Source organism: Carassius auratus, chromosome 8 (genome assembly GCF_003368295.1).
Source record: "Carassius auratus strain Wakin chromosome 8, ASM336829v1, whole genome shotgun sequence".
In the NCBI taxonomy this organism is placed as follows: domain Eukaryota; kingdom Metazoa; phylum Chordata; class Actinopteri; order Cypriniformes; family Cyprinidae; genus Carassius; species Carassius auratus.
Window position 1 is genome coordinate 21,061,413 of NC_039250.1, and position 25,426 is coordinate 21,086,838.

Sequence of the window (25,426 nt, forward strand, 5' to 3'; positions counted from 1 at the left end):
AATGCGATACTGAAAAACACAACAGGGTGACGAAATGAGATGAATGATGGAAAGAGACATGAGGAGATTCCATTATGTTTGTGTTACTCTCTTCAGCTTGCTTATTTTGTCTGACCCAGATATATCCCACAAAAGTAGAGAAAGCAAGAATGATTACAGTTCACATTTCCTCCAGGCAAAAGGCCATCACAGAGAGTAGTAAGAGGAGTCCCTAGTGTATTATGGCTCTCATAATTGTATCTGAATCTTCTCTGGGAAAAAAGTGTGTTTATAAAGCAGCCATCTGGAACCATGGATAGCCTGGCCCTTTTAATGCAGACAGTTTTTTTTCACCATGCACACAACACAAAGGAAATATTTTCAGTGTGTGCTGGTATTACAGCATGCCAGATCACATTAGCTCCTCAGAGAGGTGTGATGAACTAAACACTCCTTTCTTCAGCTGTGAAATCCTACATTTCTTTCTTTCTCCATATAAGGACAGAACGCAGGTAGTGAGTACAGCCCCTCCTCTAACTAGAGGGGATGTCTCAGATAGAGACAAAGTGTGTAAGTTCGTGTGTGTGTGTGTGTGTATGTGTGTGTGGCTTCCTGTTTCATGAATCACCCTTTAGTCACTCAGCTGATGGCTTCAGATCTTATGCTGATATTTCAGCACACAGGCCTGTTCTCACATTAACACAATTTCATGCTTATGTGAAAAATAAAAATAAATTATGTTTATCTTTAATACCTGAATGTGTTTCTCACATCACACAAACAGAATCTCCTAGGTGTTTTCAGCACTTATTTTAAAGAAAGATCTGATGAATATTCAGATGCCTGTGAAATAATTTTATAGTAAAATGTGCTATACAGCTCAAGCTAGTACATCTATTAATAAATCATGGTCAGATTAGCAGAAATATGAATCATTTAATATAAAACATAAATAAATTAATGAATAAATATGCAAGAGGTGATGATGAATGACTTAATGAATGACAAGTGTTTTGTATAAATTCAGTGGAAATCTCCTGAGCTTTATGCAGGCATAGCTTCCGTGTGGGTCTACCAAGAACACGAAAGAAAAAAGTTTCTCATTCCTTTTAGATACTTCATTGTCAACATTTAGTCACGAGATATAATACATGAGGTCAGTTTCCTTTCGGTATACATAAATAAATACGCAAGCATGCTGATTTGCCTATGAAATTGATGTCATTATTTGACAGCTCAGTATAACCTAATCTTTGGACTGGGTCCACAAAGAAGTTTACTTCTTCGGTCCTGAATATATCAATGACAAACAAATGACGTAATTTCCCAAATTGCTATTTATTAAAAAACTAGAAACAATACACTTCTGCGGTGAGATTATTGTTGTTTAATAACAACAAAAGGTATCAAAGATAGGGTTTGTATCGCAAGTGATCTTTTGTGTCCGGCGCGTCTCTTTAAAAGGCGTGGCGTCGTGAAACGGTTTTGTGTGTCCATCTCAGTGCACGCGCACGAGCGAGCTTATTTCACCTTCAGCGAGCACGGAGGCGTCGTCACACGCACGAGCGCTGTCCGTTTGAATCACTGTGTGTCCGTCACACCGCTAGAAATCGGATGATTTGCATTTGAAAACGTATTTAACCAAATACTAAACAGAATCTGGATTTAACGCACTGAACCTTTATATGGTCCGCGCTCTTTGCAGCATTCTGCGTATTTCTTCACTGTATTTTCCCCGTAGATAGTAACGTTCGTCAGATTTCAGAATAAGGCGAAATGGCAACGGACGAGCTGTCATCGAAGTTGAGCCGCAGGCTGCAGATCGAGGAGGGCGAGCACGACCCGGTGGCGCTGGACGGGGCTCACGAGAACGGAGCGCACGAGAAAGCGGCCACATCCAGCGCGGACTCCGAGCTGGGAGCCAAGCTGCAGCGGCGCGGGGAGCTGAACGAGGGCGTCGGTGAACACCACCAGCCCAGCATGAAGGTGTTCAACCCCTACACCGAGTTCAAGGAGTTCTCGAGGAAGCAGATCAAAGACATGGAGAAGATGTTCAAACAGTAAGTACCTCATGCCAGCTGTCATCCTCTGCTGCAGCAGATGCGAGACATGCGCATGTCATCTTAACCCCCAAAGACAACCAACATGACCTCTATTAACCCTGCATGCCATGAAAGAAACATGCTGATGAATGTTCTGGTTTAGTTTAACAATACTACTGTACAAGTTGATTCTCCGAACTGAATGTTTAAACAGGAACAAGTTGTGTAGTTTACAATCTACATCAGTCACTCTCTATTTTCTTCATTGTGCTTCATGTTTTGGCTGAAACTCTTTCACACATCTAAGAAAGGGCCATGAGCTCAGCCCCACCCAAGTCTGTATCGTTTAATCCACATGCACTTGCACAACGATACATGTAGAGCCATGGGTTGAGAAAGTCCCTTCGGTCATGTCCAAGTTTCATTGTGTCTCCAAAGCCCCTTTCACACTGCACGTCGGACCCGCAATATTCCCGTAACATTGCCTGGTCGCCTTCTGTGTGAAAGCAACCACGTCCCGGAATTGATTACCGAATCGAACCCGGGTCGGGGACCTAGTAACATTGCGGTAATCGATCCGGAACGAGCGCTGTGTGAACAAAAGCCAGATCTAATTCGGTATCGAAGTGATGACGCGCGTTATCGCGCGACTCTTTTACCGGCTGTTTTGAAGGAAGATCAACATTCGCGACGAAAACATATGTGCAAACTGTAATGAAGCAGAGATCAGTTAGTTCCTCACTTTCCGCGCTGACGCAGAGATCGTTTGCTTGCTTCAGTTAAAGTATAACGTGCCAAGCGTTGTCGACTCGTACATTACACGTCACGCGCTGATGTCACGTGTCGTTACGGGATCTTCAGGGGTTGTGTGTGAAAGCACGCACATATACCGGGTCATCACTGGCTGTGTGAAAGTGCCAAATCTAGCGACCAGGGAACAATTACAGGAACACTTTACCGCTGTATTTGCCGGAATGGCAGTGTGAAAGGGGCTTAACCGAGAGGCATGCAGAGAAGTCTAGACTGCCCAGTATGACACAATTCTGTGGCCACCTTTGCCAGATTCTTAGTGAGACTGCCCTCTTCCTTTACATTTGATGAATGGAAGGCAGTTTACGCATTTTCCCCACGTTTGGGATCCAAAACTGCTCTGAGCTTTTGTAAATGCTGTGCTGCGTACAGGGTTGGCAGGGCCTTTATTTTAGGCTGATTTCACTGACAGAAACAAAAAACTTCTCTGGGAATGGGAGGTATGGAGAGCCGAATCTTCGTGAGAGTCACTGCAGGAATGTGTCCCCTTTGCTCTCTGTGGTGGAGCGGGTCGGTTCGTGCCGCGACAGTGACTGCAGGGTCGGTTTCACACAGGCCTGAACCATGTGGGAAAGGGGTTGAGAAACTAGTTCTCTGAGGAAGTGGTGGTTTTATCTGCCCATTTCTGCTATCACAGAAAGCCATTGTTGTGAATTAGCCAAAAAAGGCCACCCAAATCCATCTGAGAAGCCTTTGCATCTAGATGAGTTGGCCTATGCATTTTCTGTAATGTCACAAATGAATTTCATTTATCAGGATGTTATATTTTTCACAGATTCTTGTTAATTTAGTATTATTTAGGGTGATTTTTTTTTTGGCATTGAGATAAATGGGAACAATTATATTTAGCTGTAAACATATGCTATTATAGTTATTAATATTTTGAATGAGATTTTTATTATTTGTTTTTTAATTTTAGTGTAATTGTATTACACACTTGTCTTTTCACTTAATATATACAGCTTTACTGACTTAATTTCTTCTGTGGAACACAAGGAAAGATACCTAAAAATTGTCTCAATATATTTCTCTGTCCATACAATGAAAGTCAACAGTGTCCAAAACAAATATTGGACCCCACTTATTTTCATTATATGGACAAAAACAGTTGAAACATCTTTTAAAATAGGCTATTTAAAATAGGCTTTTTATGTTTCACAGAATAAAGACAATACATGTACATACATACAGAAGGATGAGTAAATGCCTATGAGATAATCAAATCTTATTTTTTTAGGTGAACTTCCCTTTTAAATAATTAAATGTTATTCATCTGCTCTTGAGAACAAATAGTTCTGTGACTGTTCAACGTTTTAATCTCATTTTGCTGCAAAAGAGATGTGATCCCAGTCTATCAAAATAGTTTAATTACCTCTAGATAACCACATGGGTGTTCTTTTAAATTATTGTGTGTAGACTATTGTTTCAGAGTATCACCTTTTCTATGCCTATAAATTAGTTCCTTGTGCAGTTCGTTCAAGGTGTCTGGAGTCACAAGACCTCGCCCAGGGTGAGATATAGCACTGGTTTCATTCAGTCTCTTTGATGGTGATGCCCATGGCGTTAAATGGGCTGAATGAGACCAGTGAGACGGTTTCAGGTTTAGGAGTGAGTGAAGTGTGCATAGCCCTTTGTCATGGAGAAAACAAAGCCTCTGTGGTTACTTCACATGTTAAATATTAGCTAGAGTTTTTCATGGTCTGTTCCCAGTTAAGAATTTATGAGATAAGGGGTTTGTAAGTCAACATGTCGTTCATTTGCTTCTCCATGTCATTTACCTTCATACAGGTTTCCAGCTGGAGAGAATTGTGCACTGCAATTGATATTGATTTATTACTTTTCAGCTTATAATGGCTGTTTGTGCGTTTGCCTGGAGCCCTGAATATAGATAAGGAAAGAAAGAGGAGACAAGGGCAGTGAGGAGGCAGGTTAGGAATGTTTTATGTGTCTGAATGAACTCCCTGATTGATTATGACCTTCCAAACTAAAGCTTATATAGTTTTGCTTCATGTAGGCACATTCAGTACTCAAAAGCTTCAGTTGCAGCAAATGTTGCAGTCTTAAATGCTTTTGTGCAGAGGGAGGCAGAAAAACACGGGGTGAGAGAAAGAAAACTGCATAACGGCCACAGTCTGGCTAGAGTCCTGCTGATAAGAGGAATGCATGCTTTGCCTTAACCTCAGGCCACTGTTCAGGGGGATTCAAAACTTTAGATTCAGGTCCAGCATTCAAACTGGAAGATGAACACAAAACTGTTATAACTTTGTGCGAGTCATTTATCTTTTAGGGTATGGTTATTATAAGTAGTGATTTGAATATTTTCTATTTTTATCAGATTAGAATGCCCTAGTTTCAATGTTTTACATATTTGTGGTAAATGATAATAATGCATATAAATGCATGTGTTGTTTACTAAGTACAGAATCAGTCCTTGTAGAATCAGTCCTGTGGGGGACCCCTGCTTTGTTTAAAAGTACAAGCAATTAAACCTGAAACATATTTTTGATAAGGTTTTTTTGTTGGCCAACACCAAGAACTCATAGAAGAACTTAACCTTGTCTTAGCCTGCAGCTAAAGTAAGTTTGTTTTTGAGCAGATACAGTTTTATCACTGAGGATTATTCATAAGAGGAATTCATTCGTGTCAGAACAAGTCTTTAAGTCTTTACTGAAATGCTATTTAAACTACTTCTTCTTCTTACTAAAAACGTTGAATCTAACTCCTCCTGTAGCTGTACAAACTAGGGCTGCACGATGTGTCGTTGAAGCATCGATATCGCGATGTACGAATCCACGATAGTCACATCGCAGGACTGGGCTGAGTTTGGAGTTTGTACTAGGGCTGCACGATATTGGGAAAAATGACATTGCGATATTTTATTTTTCTGTGATATATACTGCGATATTTTTTCTTACAAACAAATGGGGTGAGCACACTTACATTCTCATTTTAAATGATTTAAACATCGACACCATTGTGTCAATTGATAAATATGCGCGAGGGAGAGAGAGCAAGACAGAGCTCGTGTTGTTTGAAAACGGCTCGCTTTCTCTCGGTCTCTCTCTCTCTCTCTCTCTCTATATCGCAATGTCATTTTTCCCAATATCGTGCAGCCCTAGTACAAACTCCAAACTCAGCCCAGCTCTTCAGACTGATCTGAAGTTAGTTGCTATATTGCTTACAGTTTTCATAAAAACAAAGACTAAAAATCATAGAAAAAATGATATCTATCTGTATTGCAATACTCTAGCAACTAGACAAACCAACCTAAAAACCACCATCAGTACCCTAGCAACCACATAGAAACACCTTCGCAACCACTCCAGTTAGCCTAGCAACCACATGGCAACATCCTAGGAACCACCCCAAGTACAGTAGCAACCGCATAGCCACACCATAGCAACCACAAATAAATTATTGGCTGATATTTGACATTTACATGCTACTAATATAATAAAACTAAGTGTGGAAATGGCAAATCTCAATAAAATATTTTTTTTCATACTGTAGATTATAATGTTGTAATGCCAAAACTTATTTGTAGCATGATTTTTTTGTATATTTTAAATACACAAAATTGCATTAAATTTAATATCAGTATATTCATTGCCATATTAGGCATACATTGAAAATAATTATCTTATACATAAAATTTAATGGTAAACAGCAGTTGTTCCTCCTTCTGCATGGCACTGTGTGGACAGCTATCTAAAGCCCGGGACACACCAAGCAGATGGTCAGCTCTTGGGCAATGTCAGGTGGTTGTTGAGCGTTGATCAGCTTACATTTTTTGGGGGTGTTGACTCTATGGAGTTGGATGCGCTCTGTTTTTCAGCCAATCTTGCATGTCGAAATAGTTCTACAGAATCTATTTCAAAACTCTTTGCAAGAAAGAGAACTCTGACTGACAATTCAGAATTCGTGAATAAGCGCAAAGAAAAAAAACTGACAAAAGCAAACCAATAACGGAGTAAATAGAGAATGCAAAGAAACTTGTCATACTATCGTTTTTTTTTTTATTTATCCACAAGAAGACGGCCAAGGTCTGACAATGCCAGAACCATTTACAACTTAAGATAGAAAAAATCATCAACATTAATCCGTCAATAATGAGTGCGGCTGGTGTAAACAGTGACAAGCACTGCTTGGTTTGTAAATACACAGTTCTAGCTCTTTTGGGAGGGTTATGTTCTCTCACGCAAGTGCAGACATTAACATTAGTTGGCAGTCAGCTATAGTTTGGTTGGGTGTGATATTACAACAGTTTTTGCCCCGATGCAGATGATGCAAGGCGTTCTCTGGTGTCGGTTTGGTGTGTCCCTACCCTTAAGATCCTACCAGCAGATGATCTCCCCTCTTATCCCCCCTGCTCATCTCTATTGTCAATGGCAGCGTGACCTAATTGGCTAAGTGATTATGTGTGCAGGTCCCATGCTGTGCCTACATATGATCAAGGGGCTTTAGTCCTGCGAGGAGCGTTCCTGCAGAGTCGCCTTTAGTAATGAGAGAAGCAAGAGAAACTCTGCTCCCTTCCTTGTGTATTTTTCTCAGGGACAGATTTCTCAGAAAAGATAACATCGGACACATTAAGGAATGTTTGTATGTAAGCCTGCAGGCCACTGTGGTGGTGAGTTGTCAGTAGGCAAAATATTGCTTGTTTCACTTTGGCGGCCATCATAAATTAATTGTGGTTATGTATAATGTATTAAAGCAGAATGTAATGAGCGTTTCTCTCTCGAGCGTATGTATTTGCCAAGTCCTTAAATGGTTATGCCTTTCTCCCTGCAGAAAGTAGTATGATGTGATTATTCTCTAAATCACCCATTTCCTCATTTCTGAATATCCTGCGTGTTTAAAGAGCCCCTTAGCGCAGCTCAGTTTGTCTCTCAGGATGTTGTGCTTCTAATATGATTTAGAGGCATTGAAAGTAAACACAGCCAGGGATTTTATCCACAAAAGCTACTGAATTCTGCCAAATCTAACTGACACTGTGACCTAAGAGGATAAGAAAGCCAATCAATGCATGCTGTCTCAGCAAATGAGATACCACACTCGCTCACATTATATTTAAGACGGATAGGAAGTGATCACTCAAATCATGCATGAAAGTCTCGAATTGGATTTTCTGAAACTTTTAATTAGTTTCCCTTATTGTTTATCAATTTCACGTAGCTTTGTTTTCCTTTTAAAAAGAATATAAGACTGATGCCTAAAGCGCAAGGGGCGTCTTTTCTTCAGAAGCTGGCAATGGTTGTGTAGGTGTGAGGTTTATTTAGACGCACACCCTTATTTGGCATACACACAGTCATCACAAGCTCAATGACTCATTTATGCAGTAGGAAGTGTATTAAATTGTTGTGATTACAGAAAAGGCCATATGTAACCTCAGCACTCCTTCAGGAAGTTCTCCTCTTTTAGTTTTCATCTCGCCAGACCATTACTCCCTGTTCTTTTCTGTTTGTGACATTTTATGTTCATGCTTCACACTCTCCGCTCACTATAAATAACCTCTGGGACTGTGTGGCCTATTGGCTGATCCATGAAGGATTCTGCTTAAGGACTAATGGCTAGTCACCTGGTCTATAATCCCAGCAGATCGAGGTTAGTTCTGCCAGCGATCATCAGCTAGTGGCAGAGAAGGCTGCATTATATGCACTGCATACAGTCGTGCATCAACTGCATCAGTGTTTACCTCAATAGATATTCACAAGCTTTGTACAGTCACAGAAACATTGTGCTTTTAGTTTCAGGAAATTTTTGGAATTGAGGGAAATGGTTAAATATGTTAAACAGCAATAGTAAATATGTTGAAGAGAAAAATACTCAAATAAGACCATTACCCCAGAATGAAGTGTGAAACATGAAAACATAACCTTTACCCAGGATTAAGAATGACTCAAGTGTGAAAAGCCATGTCTTTGTCAATCTGTGAATCTCTTTTTTTTTTCTTACAGCAGAATATTTATAGAAATTAAAACTTGTATAATGATTTATTAAATTAATGTGGTGAAATTAAATTTTAACATTTTATATTAATATTTTGTTTATATTAACATTTTATATATTGGCATTTTGTGATTTGTAAAATTGATTTAAATTTCCAAAATTGTATATTATTTAAAGAAAACAACCTAAACCTAATGTAAATAGATATTCATTTAAATCAAGTTTCCATCTTGATTTTCTGTTCTTTTTAGAATATTATAATTAGATTTTAATATATTAATAGTAATACAATTGGTGGACATTTCCTGAGGTCACCTGGCCTAATGTGTTATGTTCAGTGTAGTGTTGGACTCAAAAAGGAAGACATAACATCTCACTTTCTCACCAAAATTAATTAAATGTGCAACTTTGGGAAAAGCAGTCAAGTAACCTGTTTGCTAGGAACTGTAACTGTCAATTTTTTTTTATATAAAAATTAACATGAAAAGCATACAAAACCTTGTTAGGTTGGTTTACTATTTCCATGGACTGACTTTTAGGAAGAAATGTTAGCCAGTAGTGCATTACAGTGACTCATCTCTTTGAGAATGCTTCATCTTTTTGTTAATAATCATCTATAGAGTGGGTGGATAATGATGAATCCATCTTAACAGTTATGTAAACCTTCATGCATTTAGCATGTCATGTAAGATGGATTGAATATCTGGATTGAAGAGCAGGGATCATCTTAAAACAGCATTTTGCAGACTCTGGTTCAAGTGAAAAAACTGAAAATGATCTGAAATCATTTCTTGACTTGAGTTTCAAACTGACCATTAGTTATAGAAGAACAAGTGTGTGAAGTGCTCTGAATTCTATTCAGGAAAATTGATTTACGTAGATGGGAAGGTCATGAACCGTATAAACAGACGCTTTCAGATTCTGTCTTTGAAAGCCATTATTCTCCGACAATGATCTTTGTGGGGTTTTTTTTTTTTAGTAGCACATTTACCTCAGTTTTTATAAATAATGAAAAACAGGAAATACTTGGCCTCACAAGAACATGAACTACCTGATCTCTTTCCAGAAAACAGTTTGTTGCTTCCCCTTTCATAGGTTACAGTCTTTTAGAAATGATTTGATGTTTTGTGTAGGGCAGGCTGTTATACTTTCAGATTTGCTTATCAAGATTTGTGCATGATAGTACAGGGAAATTCTCCAATTATCTGTGAATGGAATTGACCTTCGCTTGCTTTCTTTCTTTGTGTCTCTCTCTGGACCATTCCCTCATCCTGTCCCATCTCATGAAATCAAATTGAGCGTAAATTATGTCATCAAACACGCTGCACAGATGTCTAGTGAATGTGAAATCCTCGAACACACAGTTTTGGTGCGTTTGGTCCTGATCGATCACGCCTGTGACGCCGGGCCGTTGTGAAGAATGTGCTTGGAGCTGATGACGTGTTTATGAGGGTTTTCCCAAGACTACTTCTGTCAGCTGTTGCTTGGCAACCTGGGATTAAAGGAGATTGGCAGGAAGAGATAGGAAAAGGAGGGAGGAGGAAAAAGAGTTGGTTGTTCACTCCTCATGCGTCGGAGTAAAGCATGAACTTTCTTGCGTATCAGCACATAATGGACAAAGAAAAAAAATCATGAGAAAATGCTATGCTGACATGTAACTACTGTCCTTCAGACCACCTTGAGCAATACTGCGCAATATTAGCTCCAGACATCATTCCACTCAAATTTAATCAGGTATTTTCATAATTAAATCAGCAGCAGCTATAGGCATGCATTAAAGGGTGACTATTCAGACAGGCATGTGTATTTAGGCTGGCATCAGGCAGCATTTCTGTAAATTCAGGCAATTGCTTAATCTCAAATCCTGTTACATGCCTCACATTGTGACAACCACAAAAGTCCACAATGCACAGTCCATTTAGTTCCAGTGGTTGGTTTAGGTAACAGTCTGCATGAGTTGAAGAGGTGGTATTTTAGGCATCAGCATCAACAGATTCCCCAAAATGTTGTTCACTTCTTCTAAATTCAGCCCCATTTAAACTCCACTGCATCCAGTTCTGTCAGAAGCTTTTGAAGTTTAAGTGTCATTACACACACACACACACGTTCTGAAAGATGCCAAGATCTATACTTTACCATATTAAGTGAAAATGAAACTCTGAAACTATTGAAGAAGTTCCTCTTTGCACAGAGACCTGCATTAAAAATGTTATTAACCATTTAAGTGTTGACATATACCATAGATCAGACAAGATCTTGTCTTATGGAAGTCATGTGGATACTTTTGGAATTTGGCCGCTTAATGAAAATGTGGTAAAAGCATGGTGTTTATAATAGGAATACAATTTATTTTCTCAGTATTTTAAATAAACAAATACTAGTTGTGTAAACTAAACTGCAAAAAAAAAAAATAACATGATTAATATTTGTTCACAAATGGATTCATGTCATTGCTGTTTTATTGCTGTTCACTGTACAATAGTGAATGTGTTGTAGAAACATAAGGAACAATTCTGAACACTTATTACTGTAATCATTTGAAATGTGGATTTTCTTATTTCTATGTCTTAACTCAGATTTGAGGTCCCCGCAAATTTTAATTTAGGGTCAATTTTATCAATATACTAACTAAAACTATACTAAAAAATCAGTCTGTGTGTGGAAGTCTCCGTTCACTCCTGTGGAATGTTCTGTGAAGTGTTGAGTTGGGTTAACCAAAGGGGGCAGCGTGGCTAAGAGAACAATCACTGTCCCTTTGAAAAAGTCCCTTTCAAGGAAAGTCAGTTCACTCACACCTCTGGGCAGTGGTTTCAGACATGCAAAGACCACAGAATGAACTTTCCGGCACTGAAATCTCAAAAACTGCTTGCCAGAACTCGCATTTAAATAATATATTTTGAAACGGCAACGAAATCTGACAAACAAAAAAAAGTGTTGTGTCCTATGCTCAAATAGTATTAAGCAGAGGGAACCAGAGCTTCTAATGGCAGCTGTAGTGACATGACGACTTTACCAATTGATGATTGGTTCTTTTATTTAGAAGGCGGGACTTATAGTGATTTGAGTGAACAATATTGTTATATTTCCAGTCTTTGACGTTGTCCAGCTGAAGCACTGATGATAATGTCAATGGTTTGAAGTGTCCAGTAACTTATGTAAAAGGATTTTCTTGTAGTCAGATTTTTGCTCTTGGGTGGCTCAGCTGAAGTGATCGTTTTAAACGAATCATTTGTAAATGAATTTCAAGAGGAATTCGGAAGTGCAGCAATAGCACTTTTCGAGGTCAGTGCCTAAGTAGCAGATTGAAGCTCTCGCAAGGCTATTTGAGTATTTCCTGTTCTCCATTCTCTCTCACTCTCTTTTGGAGTCGTGTTTTCCTACAATGTGTCATGTGTCACAAGTAAGCGGGATAGAATCAGCACATCTGTGTCCAGCGTCAGAAGTCAGCACTGCAGCTGAAACCTCATTAGCTGGAGTCCTCTGAGACTGCTCAGAAAAAAATGTAGCATGTCTAAACACCTTTAAAGAGCAAGGAAAAGAAACATTCCTGAACTTTCATTCAAGTTCAGACTCGCATGGTAAAGTTTTCCAAGAGTTCTTGAAAGTAGATAACTGGATAACAAGAGGACTTTTTAAAAACACAAAGCACAAATAAAGCTACACTTTAGCTTTCACGTTCCTTCTTTTGACTTTCTTCATAATTACTTAAACTTGATTTAATTCCAACAACAGCAAGTGAATACACTCAGTTCAAATGGAGCTGTCAGCAAAGCCAATCAGATGAGTCAAACCTTTTTGCTAAGGCAGACGGAAATCAGTATCAGCTTACGACTGTGAACCTCACTTGGTTATTATAAGGAAGTGCTCATTGCATTTGCTTCCTCAATCGTCTGTAGTGTGAAGTGTTCAGCTTACAGACTTATTTGGGCAAAAATGTGATCTTCCTCAACTGCATATGGTTACAGAAAAGGGGAAAATTTCTTTATTTCACCTTTTTGGGCAGCCACTGCTTGCATCTCCATATAGATGGTCACACATTATTTTGTCAGCTGTGTTTGGTAATAATACAGCTAATGCTTTCCAAATTGTTGCAACCAACTGAAGTGTTACTACATTATGTTTTTAGCACTTGGGAGCTTTTCATAATCTGTGATGTATCTTAAACATCACAGGTTAGTCTGAGTCAGTCAGAAACTGAAAATAATTTAACTAACTGGTCTTGATTTTACCCTTATCTTGTGTTTTGATTAATTAAATGAATCCTTGCCGAATATTAATTTCTAAAAAATAATCCTAATGACCCCAACATTTTTAATTTATGATCGTGTATCTTCAGAACCAAGGCCACTGGAAAATTGTAATTGGTTGATGACGTTTTGCAACGAGAGTCTTGTTAATGTAACTTTTTTTTTTTTTTCCTGCAGATCGCTTTTACATTTCTATGTAAAATAGAATTTGTTGATAACCCAGGAGTCCATAAGTCGAAATTCATCATGTTCAGGCTAAAACGTCTATTGAGCATGATTGAGAAGAAATGACACCAAGTGTGACAATAAAATGGAAAGAACAGTTAAAGTCTTAGCATGGTGGAAATCTTTCACAAATCTTGGCATGAGGACTCTTTCAGGAGTTGACTGCATAATTAAACATGGAGGGTTTAAATTACAGCTGACCTTTAATTGCACTGAGCACGCTTGACCTTTCTTTTCGTTAAACAGACTAGCCGTATGCATACGTAAATTATTGATTTGAACCCACTATGGGCACTGGTTGCTCGGTTTCTCAAGTGATCTGATTTTACCTTTTTAAAAATAAACCCAGCTCAGTCTCGCTTGCCATGTAATCACATTAGTTTGATTAACCGCTGCTGTACTCTAATCTTCAACCAAACCCTGGATAGCAGCATCCACAGAGAAACATGACTCTCAGATGCCTCACAACTGCAATCCTCCATCATATTGCATTTTTCACTATGGCAGATGCCACAGCATGAAGAGTTAATTTGACCATGAGCACACTCTTTTGGCCTTTGAATTAGTGATGAGAAGATGTCAGTGATACAGGGTTAATGAGAAGAGATGCGTGTGAGAGACCTGGCGTCAGCAGGGTGTCTTGTGTTGGTAGAAAGGAATACAGTAGCCATGTCTCTGAGGCAGATGGACACACACTCCATATTCATGAGCAGGGAGCATGATGGGATGCCTAGAAGGAGTTAACGAGGGAGATAAAAACTCATCGGCAGAATATTTATATAGATTTAGGTCTTTAGTTGAAATTTAAATATTTGAATATTTTACATTTGTCTTATTTTACTTTAAATGTCTCTTATTTCATTGTTTTATTTTAAGAATTTAAGAATATCTTGTTTCATTTAGTCCAAGGAAGGAAGGAGATTTTTTTAACTAGTTGATAAGAGTCTCATTCAAAGACTCTCATTGGCCTCTGCTTTTAATTAAAAGACTCTGTTACTATGGCAACGTAAAACCTCATCTTTGGGCAATATGTGGTGTTTGCTTGCGTGTGTGTGTATATGTGGACGTGTAGAGGAAGTGGTCTCATACATAATAACTGAGAGAAAAGTGATGTGACTTTTCTTACTCATCGACCCATTGCTGCAGAATAACTCACCCACACAGTTCTCTGGCCTTTGCACCAGAAAATATGCACCGTGGATCTAGGGCTGGGCGATATGGAGCAAAAAATATATCTCGATATATTTTGCTATATCTCGATATGCGATATATATCTCGATATCTTTACAGGAAAAATAACCCCCCTAAAACTACTGCAAAAACAAATATGCCAAATATTACATGTTTAGGGCCCTAAAAAATAATGTCTTATTTCTTTAACGTCTTATTTTTTTCTTCACCATATGCTTTATTGTTACCTAATTCTGTGTTTTAGCATGTGTAATTATTCAAATGCATAAAAACAACTTAATTAGTTTTAAAAAAAATCTTAAAATAGCCTTATGTGAAATTTTTTCCCTTCAGAAATTCTGTGTATTTAAATTTTTCTGGTTGTCAGATGAAGGCATAAAACATTTATTTAATTTATCTTTTAATTATTTAAAATTAAGCAAACTTTATTTTTTTGGTAAACAAAGGGGATTTACTATTAAAAATAAAACATGGAAGAAATATTGTGTGATTATTACTTAAAAAAATATGTTCATTTCATTTTAATAATAGTAGAAGTGGGCTATCTACATTCTGCTGTACAATAGTAAAATATTTCTGCCAAATACTTTTATTTTGACGGGTTAACCGTTACAGTTCTGTGTATGTGATACCACAGTCTATGTATGATGTGATATGAGCTAGTCTTACTCAAATCAAACGGTCAGATGCTCATGAAGTGACTCTCGGTGCAGTTCTGGAGATGTTCCTCATGTGTTCACATCTTTATCAGTGAGAGGAAAGACGCTGAAATCAGCGCGAGCATCACGCGCTTCCGTGTGTTTAATGAATGAAGACGCGCTTCTGCGCCATTCGTTAACACAGACACGCAGAACATGCAGGATTCATATTTAAATAGACTTTTCTGGGTTAATATTTGCAGATATTAGTCTATATCGCGATTTGATTTAAGTGCATGACCTACTTTTGATAATTCATTCAAAATTTAACCAATTCCGTGACATTCCGCGTTAAACTGTAAATACCGTTTTTATGACTGGATTCCGTCCGCGTTTTCTGCATCTCGGAAATCATTGGGCCCTACGTTAGACATCTGCCTTCTGTTCGTCCTACGCCTTAAAACCAAAGTATCTCCATATAATGGAGCCAGTTGTCCTTTTGTTTTTAGACTTTGTTTTTTAGACTAGTTCTATACACGCGAAGGGAGTGGGGACAAAAGCAAGGAGGCGGGGGGCGAGCGAGCGGGGGCGAGCACAGCACAGAGAAGGCAAAGAAGCAAAGTGGCGGAATCAGAATTAAATATAAACAACATATCGATATATACGATATGTCAAAATCCATATCGTGTTTAAAAAATATCTCGATATATTTTAAATATCGAGATATCGCCCACCCCTACGTGGATCAATTTAACATCTCATTATCGATGCAAAAGAAGAGGCAGATATAATCGGTCTGGCCTGTGTGAATGTCACTTGTTCTAAACCATTAGTGATTATGTCTGCTGAACCACAAGAAGTGTGTGTGTGTGTGTCTGAGAGAGAGCGATGTAAGATAAGTGTCCTCCTCTCTTTCCTGTGTATAAGAGAAAATACTGAAATGCTTTAACATTTATATAACATCAGGCTTCTGTTTAGTCTGTAGATTTTATGTTTAAAGTTCACACATTTTGAATGCTCTCGAATGTACACACGAGTGTCTTGGATTGCTATCAACTCAATAAATTGCCAGCAGCTCATACTCTGTTTATTAAAAATGCAGGAGAGATGAACATTAAGATGAACTCAGCAGCGGGTATAATAAATGGGTGGCTGTTAATGAACACTTCAGCTCTGACTGATGATTTCTATGCTTTAATGGATTCCTGTATGTTTCAGAGCATAATGTTCGTAAGTTTGGATAGATGCCATATTGTATTGTACACAAATGAAAACATGATGGGTTGTATTGGTGTAGATCAGTGGTTCTCAGTTTTTAAATGATTTAAAAATAGTTGTGTTAACCATGTTCATAAAAATAAATAATAAAGATGTAAAACATTAAAATAACCCTTTTTTTGGCTGTACATCTGCCCTTCACAGGAGATTTCATTCAAATAAGATTATATGTAGTGTCTTCCCAGATCAAAGTCTTTTTAATGATTTGATCAAAACACACACACAAAAATGCCTTTTTTTTTTTTTTACCGTTTAATTATTTAAATGATCTTTTAAATTGAAATAAGCTGAAAATATATGAACAGTGGGTAAGATAAGTGAAAGATGTTTATCTGCACTGCCCTCTGTTGATCACTGGAGACATTGCAGCAATATCACCAGTGATGAACATTTATTTCACAATAAGTTTAACATGATAATTATGCTTTAATAACTTGTTTGCTTGTGTGTGTGTGTGTGTGTGTGTGTGTGTGTGCAGGTATGATATAGAGAAAGATAATTTCATCGATCTGATGGAGCTGAAGCTGATGATGGAGAAACTCGAAGCACCTCAGACTCACCTGGGCCTGAAGAACATGATCAAAGAAGTAGATGAGGACTTTGATGGCAAACTCTGCTTTAGAGAGGTAAATGCTTTAGTATGTCGAAACATGAAAAATTGTGTTTGATTGGGCCGTATTTCACAGCAATGAAGTACATAATGCAGCTACGTATATTCCCCTATTAATCTCCTCAGTTCTTTCCTCTTTTTCTCTCTAGTTTCTTCTTATCTTCAGAAAAGCAGCAGCGGGAGAGCTGGCAGAGGACAGCGGGCTTCATGCCTTGGCACGTTTGTCAGAGATTGACGTGTCTACGGAGGGAGTGAAGGGAGCCAAATCATTCTTTGAGGCAAAAGTAAAGAATCATGACATTTAATACTTTTTCACCACATCTTAAGTAAAATAAATCCTCACTTTTAACCATCAGCAGATTCATTCATTCATTTGTAAACCTTTCATAGTCTATGAAAGCTCTATAACTGTAATTTCCTGTCTAGATAGGTTGTAATGAGTGCCTCTGATAAGGAAACCAAATCTAGGATTCCCTAAAAATGTATTTTCGTCTCTGACAGGTGCAGGCCATTAATGATTCAAACCGGTTTGAGGCAGAAATCCGTCAGGAGCAGGAAGACAAGAAGCGTCAGGCAGAGGAGAAGAAAAAAAAACAAGCCGCTTTCAAAGAGCTGAAGTCAGCCTTCAAATAGCCTCATCCACCTCAAAGCCTCGATTTACTCATCACGTTTGTCCGTCTGTCTGCCGTCAGAGTCCCCCGCAATCAGAGAAACTATGCAAGGCTATGAAACGCTCAGATCCATGCAGATCCATCTTCCTGAGAGAGGGACACCTGTGTAGTGTGTGCTCCTGAGCGGATATTGGTGTTGAAATCTTCTGTTTATTGTTGCCTGTTTCTCTCGCTCTCTCTCAGGCTGATTTTAAATGTGAAGCCAGACACTGATCTTAATACACTGGATTGGATTTGTTGTTTCAGTCACACGTCTGTATATATGTGCTGTTGTCCATTCACCCCATCCGTTTCGTTTTAGTTCGAATGGCATTTTGTCTTGTTCTCGTCAACATGCCAGTAGATTCAAATCTAACATTTTAAAGTTTCTTTTTAAATCAGCCAGTACTCTCAGTATGCCATATCCAGTCCGTTGTATTTACGTCAGTGGCAATTTAAGCAGGAAATGCTTTTCACTGTACCATGACTAATTTGACTAACATCGTTGGCCATTTGAACATGAGAGGACAAACAACAAATCTCTGCTCTAGTACACAGATCCATAAAATATTAAGAGCATAAAATAAACTATTTTTATTGAGCGGAGAGAGAGAGATGGAGAAGTGGTTTTGGGTGTATGTGCATGTGTGGTGATGATTGTAATGGTGTTTGTTGAGTGTTTATCAATATTTTCTTGCATGGTCACTGTGGTGTCGTTTTTCCTACATGGGTCCCTTTAGGCTATAAAGTGTCCAGTGTTAAATGTGGCACACACAAGCTTACAATTAGTTTTTAAGATCAAAATGATGGCATGAAATGGCTGTAAATTTGAAACGGCTTACTTCAATTACTCTATACAGTTGAATTTCTTCAGCTTGTCTGGTTGATGTGGATGGAGGGGTGTCTAGGACAAGGTCATCTGACTGTTTATGAACCCCTGTATTTTGTGCTTCCTGAACCTTTAACTGTAACATGTTTATGGGGTTGGTCAGATGCCACAGATGGTGTGAAATCCTCCTCCGCTTTTATATAAAGGGATAGTTCACCCAGAAATAATTTACACAGCCTTGTGTTTTTCCAAAGCTGAATAGCTTTTTTTCTGTCGGACACAAGGGTTTACTTTGGAACAAGTGTACACAGTTTTTGTCCATATAATGAAAGTCAGTGGGATCCAGAACTACATTGAAACCCCTTAAAAAAAAAACACACACACAAATATCACTGAGAATTTTTTCTTTAGTGTGTGAAGAGAGAAATTCATTCAGGTTGATATGACATTTGGGTGAATAAATTATTTTGCGTGAACTTTCCCTCAAGTCAACTCCCTAAATCTAACTCTGGGTTGCTTAATATTATTCAAATTAGGACCAGAATTGCAAGCCTTGCACAGCAGCCCATGCTCCGTGAGATAAGGTAGAATCAAAAAGTGTTTCATGCATAGAGTATAGATGTCATTTGCTAATGAAATATGCATGGCTTTTCTGTTGAGCCAGTGCATGTCATTCAACCTATTAATCAAAGAATGCCATGTGTCTGAATAGGATCTAATATTAAAGTATTTAGTTTAAAAAAAACAAAATGGGTTTCAAAGTTTACTGTGACATAATTTGAAAAATGAGGGAACATTTCTAATGCAATCATCCAAAATAAGGATTTTTACCATTTATGGTCATGTGACATGCATTACACTGTGGCAAAGTTAGCTGAGATGCTATGTATAAAGACAAATCTATATTTTCATGTGATAATCAAAAAATAATAATTTTAGTTTTGTATGGAATGGGGTCTTGTGTAAAGAAACGTTCTTATTTTCTCAATATGAATTTTGTTGCCTACAATCTTGTCTCCGTTTCGTTCTCCGTGTATCTGATATTCCTTAAGTTTTTCCATTACAATCTAATCAGTAAAGGCAAAATACCCTTTAGTCTTTTCTATAATGGAGACAACAATGTTGGCAATTGCTATGCTTCATGTTGCTGTTTGTTTTTGTGTTCTGAGTCACTGCTAAATGTTCAAGTTTACTCACTAGTTCTCTGGAAATTCAAATAATAGTTGTATAAATATTTGTCTCCCAGTCTTGTCAGCCATCCACATGTTCTTTTTCTTTTGTTTTCTACTGTTCAAGTAAAAAGTATTTAAAATATTGGATGTTAAAGGGTGAATGTGGTCTATATTATGTTATTGTTGAGGAGTCAACTAATGACGCCAATCAAACGTTCTGTTAGAAGTCATAAACCATTCTGTCATTCCTTTTGAGAGATTTTAGCTGTTCCATTGTTGTCGTGCCAAATGATTTCCCACTGTGTTAAACTAATTTTAGTACAACATTCCCTGAGATCCATCAGGATACTTCTGGTAAACAGCCCCAGCAGAGATTTGAATTCATATGAGCACACTTAATTGGAATTTAGACTGAACATCACTGATCTACAATGTTAGAACTTTTAAAAAGTAATAACTCGTAATTAATTGGTAAAAAACACTTTTTACAGTTTTGGCTTTATAACTAATGTTTGCACATCTGAATAATCACATTAAAGCTTTAGCAGTATTAACTTCTGTGGGGGAAAACTGCTCCTTCCAAAGCAGATAACATGCAAAAAGCACAACATTTTTCTTTTTCTTTTTCTGTGAAGTATAATACCAGGAAGACTCAAAATGAGAGTGTAGTTAAAGTTCACTATTTTATCTTATGGCATGTTTTTGTTGTTTAATTAATAATTCCAGTGATTTGATAATGGTTTAAAGGGCCTTGAATCATCCTGTCCATATCTGTACCTGGCTGTCACTGTCAATGTCCTTTAAAACTGGTGGTTATGGTATCATACTCTTGTAAGCTTATACATATTGATATGTGGCTCCTATAATATGCACATTTATTTTTGATTTTCTTACTAAAATGTACAATTATTCTTGTGACAATAAAAATACTTTTAATTTGGAAACATGTTATTTGTTTTGGTGATTTATACAGTTATGTAAAAAAAGTTAGTTTCTAAATTTTTTTTTACAATAAATATATAGAATATATCAATATAAAACAAATGGTATTATTATATAAATAATATAGTACAAAAATACCAAATAAACTGGTTGTTTTAAGGTAATAAAATATATGTTGTCAGTCTTATGTTTGAGTATCTAGGGCCGTTTTCAAAGAGAAAATGTGACCTTGCACACGAGTCACGATTAAAACACTCCGTTTATTATTATTTTTTTAAATTACTTTCAAAGTTATGATGTCAAGTGTCCAACCAAGTAAAAATATCATCACTAGATGGAGCTGTTTGCAAGCCCTCATCTGATTCTGTAGCCGCGTGAAATGTTTTTCTCATCTAAATTACAAAATGTAACTTACATTAATAAAATGTATTACAAGATTTGCGGCGGATATGTGTGTAAAACAAAACACGCTTTGATATATTAACGGAAACGCAATCGATCCCGGAACTATTGTTGCAGCTCCTCCGGACTTTCGTCATGGTTTGCGCGCGGAAGTGTTAGTCACGTGACATATCAAGCGTAAATATTTTTCTCCTCACGGCGAATGATCGTCGACCTCGCTGTTTTACCTTTATAAATGAATATCGACTTAACTTTTCCCTAGTTTAAACGGCGTAGATTTTGTCTCGTATCCACAGTTTACTGGAATATTCCATCTAAACAGGACAAAATGAACGTGGATCTTCCGCAGACTGGAGCAGCAGCCGCCTCCAGCACATCCACGTCGAGCAGCAACTGCGTCCCGAGCAGCGCCTCCACAAACGCCAGCAGCATCCCCGCGCTCAGCAGCGGTAATGGTGGGTGTCTTTTTTGATAGCTTAAACGCGCACAGAGTAGCTTTTCCCTTTTAGCCTTTAGCTAACTTGCTTAAGTCTTGGTTTGTATAAAGACGGAGAGTAGTGTATTTGTAAGGTCTGTCGTACTTTCCCCTTCACAGTTCCGACCTCGGCAGCAATGACGACTCCATCATCCGACTCCAGCGTGTCAAACGGGGTGTATGTGCCCACGGGCATCGCTAACGGAGACGTGAAGCCCGTCATCTCAAGCACACCGCTGGCTGATTTCCTGATGCAGCTGGAGGATTACACTCCTACTGTCAGTACACATATGACTGCAGTAATACACTATATTCTTTGATTCTTGGAGTCTTGTAGCCATGTTAACAAACTCTCTGTTTTTCAGATCCCAGACGCAGTCACCGGATATTATCTCAACCGAGCTGGATTTGAAGCATCAGATCCAAGAATGTGAGTTGGGATGATGTACTCTTATATGTAACATGTTAGGCTCTCTAACAAAACATTCAAAGGCTGAAATAAAATGTAAATATATATTTGATTAAATTAAATCAAAAGTTTAAGAAACTGAAACATGTTGCTTTGGCAACTAACTGGAATAAATATACAGGTGAAGTGCTGGAATTACTAAATTAAAATGGAAATAAAGCTTGATAAAAAAAATCGCAAAAACACAAGAAAATTATTAAAACATAAAGTTAATAAATACAAAAATAATATATATTTAAGAGTTATTACAGTGGTGGTCAAAATTATTATTAGTATTTTCAGCAGCTAAAAAATAGTTTTAAGTCAGTTATTTCTATATTTTGCTGTAGTGTGTCTGGAAATATCAGTTTACATTTCCAAAAATTCATTTTGCCATTAATTGTAATAATCCTACAAACAATAATAATAATCTCATTAGTAGATTTTCTTTATCAATTAATTACTATCAGCTAAATAAAATGAACATTCGGTGTGACCATCCTTTGTGTTTAAAGCAGTTTTTGCCCTCGGTGCACTTGTGCGTAGTTTTTCAGGGAGCTTTGCAGGTAGCTTTCTTGAAGAATATTGGAGACGTTTCCAGAGTCAGATTGCTTTTAAATGTTTCACCATTTATCAGCTGGAAAAAAATAAATTGCTTTAGAAATTATACCAGTGACCATTGCCGTGTCCTTTATTATACAGAAGTAAATGATTTTTAAAACATGATACAGTATTGTTCAAAATAATAGCAGTACAATGTGACTAACCAGAATAATCAAGGTTTTTCGTATATTTTTTTATTGCTACGTGGCAAACAAGTTACCAGTAGGTTCAGTAGATTCTCAGAAAACAAATGAGACCCAGCATTCATGATATGCACGCTCTTAAGGCTGTGCAATTGGGCAATTAGTTGAATTAGTTGAAAGGGGTGTGTTAAAAAAAATAGCAGTGTGGCATTCAATCACTGAGGTCATCAATTTTGTGAAGAAACAGGTGTGAATCAGGTGGCCCCTATTTAAGGATGAAGCCAACACTTGTTGAACATGCATTTGAAAGCTGAGGAAAATGGGTCGTTCAAGACATTGTTCAGAAGAACAGCGTACTTTGATTAAAAAGTTGATTAGAGAGGGGAAAACCTATAAAGAGGTGCAAAAAATGATAGGCTGTTCAGCTAAAATGATCTCCAATGCCTTAAAATGGAGAGCAAAACCAGAGAGACGTGGAAGAAAATGGAAGACAACCATCAAAATGGATAGAAGAATAACCAGAATGGCAAAGGCTCAGCCAATGATCACCTCCAGGATGATCAAAGACAGTCTGGAGTTACCTGTAAGTACTGTGACAGTTAGAAGACGTCTGTGTGAAGCTAATCTATTTTCAAGAATCCCCCGCAAAGTCCCTCTGTTAAAAAAAAGGCATGTGCAGAAGAGGTTACAATTTGCTAAAGAACACATCAACTGGCCTAAAGAGAAATGGAGGAACATTTTGTGGACTGATGAGAGTAAAATTGTTCTTTTTGGGTCCAAGGGCCACAGGCAGTTTGTGAGACGACCCCCAAACTCTGAATTCAAGCCACAGTACACAGTGAAGACAGTGAAGCATGGAGGTGCAAGCATCATGATATGGGCATGTTTCTCCTACTATGGTGTTGGGCCTATTTATCGCATACCAGGGATCATGGATCAGTTTGCATATGTTAAAATACTTGAAGAGGTCATGTTGCCCTATGCTGAAGAGGACATGCCCTTGAAATGGTTGTTTCAACAAGACAATGACCCAAAACACACTAGTAAACGGGCAAAGTCTTGGTTCCAAACCAACAAAATTAATGTTATGGAGTGGCCAGCCCAATCTCCAGACCTTAATCCAACTGAGAACTTGTGGGGTGATATCAAAAATGCTGTTTCTGAAGCAAAACCAAGAAATGTGAATGAATTGTGGAATGTTGTTAAAGAATCATGGAGTGGAATAACAGCTGAGAGGTGCCACAAGTTGGTTGACTCCATGCCACCCAGATGTCAAGCAGTTTTAAAAAACTGTGGTCATACAACTAAATATTAGTTTAGTGATTCACAGGATTGCTAAATCCCAGAAAAAAAAAATGTTTGTACAAAATAGTTTTGAGTTTGTACAGTCAAAGGTAGACACTGCTATTTTTTTGAACACACCCCTTTCAACTAATTGCCCAATTGCACAGCCTTAAGAGCGTGCATATCATGAATGCTGGGTCTTGTTTGTTTTCTGACAATCTACTGAACCTACTGGTAACTTGTTTGCCACGTAGCAATAAAAAATATACTAAAAACCTTGATTATTCTGGTTAGTCACATTGTACTGCTATTATTTTGAACAATACTGTATGTATTGTGTCATGAAGTGTATTGCACTTTTGCTAATATTAAAACACAAAAATATCTAGTGTTAAAACTTTATCATTTACTCATCAGAGTTTATAAAATGCTGATTATGAATCTTCCTTGACATCTTTATCCTGTGTTATCAGAATCCGTCTCATATCATTGGCGTCTCAGAAGTTCATCTCAGATATTGCAAACGATGCACTACAGCATTGCAAAATGAAGGGCACAGCCTCTGGAAGCTCCCGAAACAAGAACAAGGTTTGTGTTTAAAACTGTGATAAGTACAGTAACATATTCTACAATAAATCTATAGAATGAATATTTAATCTGCAAGCCATCATTTGTGGAAGTGTTATAAAAAATCTCTCATTCACTCTGCTCTCATCGCACCTCCCAGGACAAGAAGTACACGCTGACGATGGAAGATCTGACACCAGCCATGGCAGAGTATGGCATAAATGTAAAGAAACCCCATTACTTTATTTGAGGGGAAGTGCTTCACTGAAATGGACTGCTGGAAATGCGCTGTTTGTCCCATCGGAGCTTTGAAGACATTATCCTTCAGCGTGGGAACCATCAGCTCACTGGCCCTCTGCTTTATGCATTTTCTTTAAGTGTGTTCTTTAACTGATGTTGACTTTAATTGATGTCAGTAAAAATCCTGTATAAATAAATTCATTGTAATTACGCATCTTGTTACTGAAGCCTATTGGGATCAATTGATTTAACCACTGTAAAGCTTTTACAGTTCTGACGTCAGTTCATACACTGTCTGAACCTCTCATCTCCGCTTTATGGATTTAGTTTCACACCATAAGAGGCTTGAGCTGTAATGTGTTGCAGTATTAATAGTACCTAGAGCTACTCTCAAGTTTCCCTCTCTACAGCGTAGTACAGCTGCACTGGCCATAAAACGCTCATCACACTATCTGTCTACAGTAAACATAAAATTAATAATAATATTTCAATACTAGCCTTTGCTTTGTGCTATTTGTAGTTGCACTTCATCTGTATGTGCTCACAGGCGTAATGCAGATGTAAAGCTAGAGTGACGGGCCAGTTATATTAATATTAAAGCTAGTATTCGTTCAAATTCAAATGCAATTATTAATGTGCTCTTATTTGAAGTGTTAACATTAAATGATTTCATCAAATGAGTGCATATTTTCCAGATTATTTCTA

At 37.7% G+C, this 25,426-nt stretch overlaps 2 protein-coding genes across 3 annotated transcripts; both read left to right on the forward strand.

Annotated features, from left to right (window-relative positions):
• Positions 1-1,491: 1,491 nt before the first annotated feature.
• Positions 1,492-20,561, forward strand: LOC113107580 (EF-hand domain-containing protein D2-like). Its single transcript, XM_026270192.1, has 4 exons — positions 1,492-2,039; positions 16,835-16,982; positions 17,116-17,250; positions 17,468-20,561. The coding sequence occupies exons 1-4, from the start codon at positions 1,756-1,758 to the stop codon at positions 17,597-17,599; spliced, it is 699 nt and encodes a 232-aa protein (XP_026125977.1). The 5' UTR covers positions 1,492-1,755; the 3' UTR covers positions 17,600-20,561.
• A 527-nt stretch (positions 20,562-21,088) lies between these two features.
• On the forward strand, positions 21,089-25,401 carry LOC113107581 (transcription initiation factor TFIID subunit 10-like). Of its 2 annotated transcripts, none has more exons than XM_026270193.1 (5): positions 21,089-21,416; positions 21,557-21,714; positions 21,802-21,866; positions 24,388-24,502; positions 24,642-25,401. In XM_026270193.1, exons 1-5 carry the CDS (start codon positions 21,290-21,292, stop codon positions 24,729-24,731), a joined length of 555 nt encoding a protein of 184 aa, XP_026125978.1. In that variant the 5' UTR covers positions 21,089-21,289; the 3' UTR covers positions 24,732-25,401. The 2 variants fall into 2 exon arrangements, with proteins under 2 accessions (XP_026125978.1, XP_026125980.1); XM_026270195.1 differs by having other exon boundaries at positions 21,093-21,410.
• Positions 25,402-25,426: the final 25 nt, after the last annotated feature.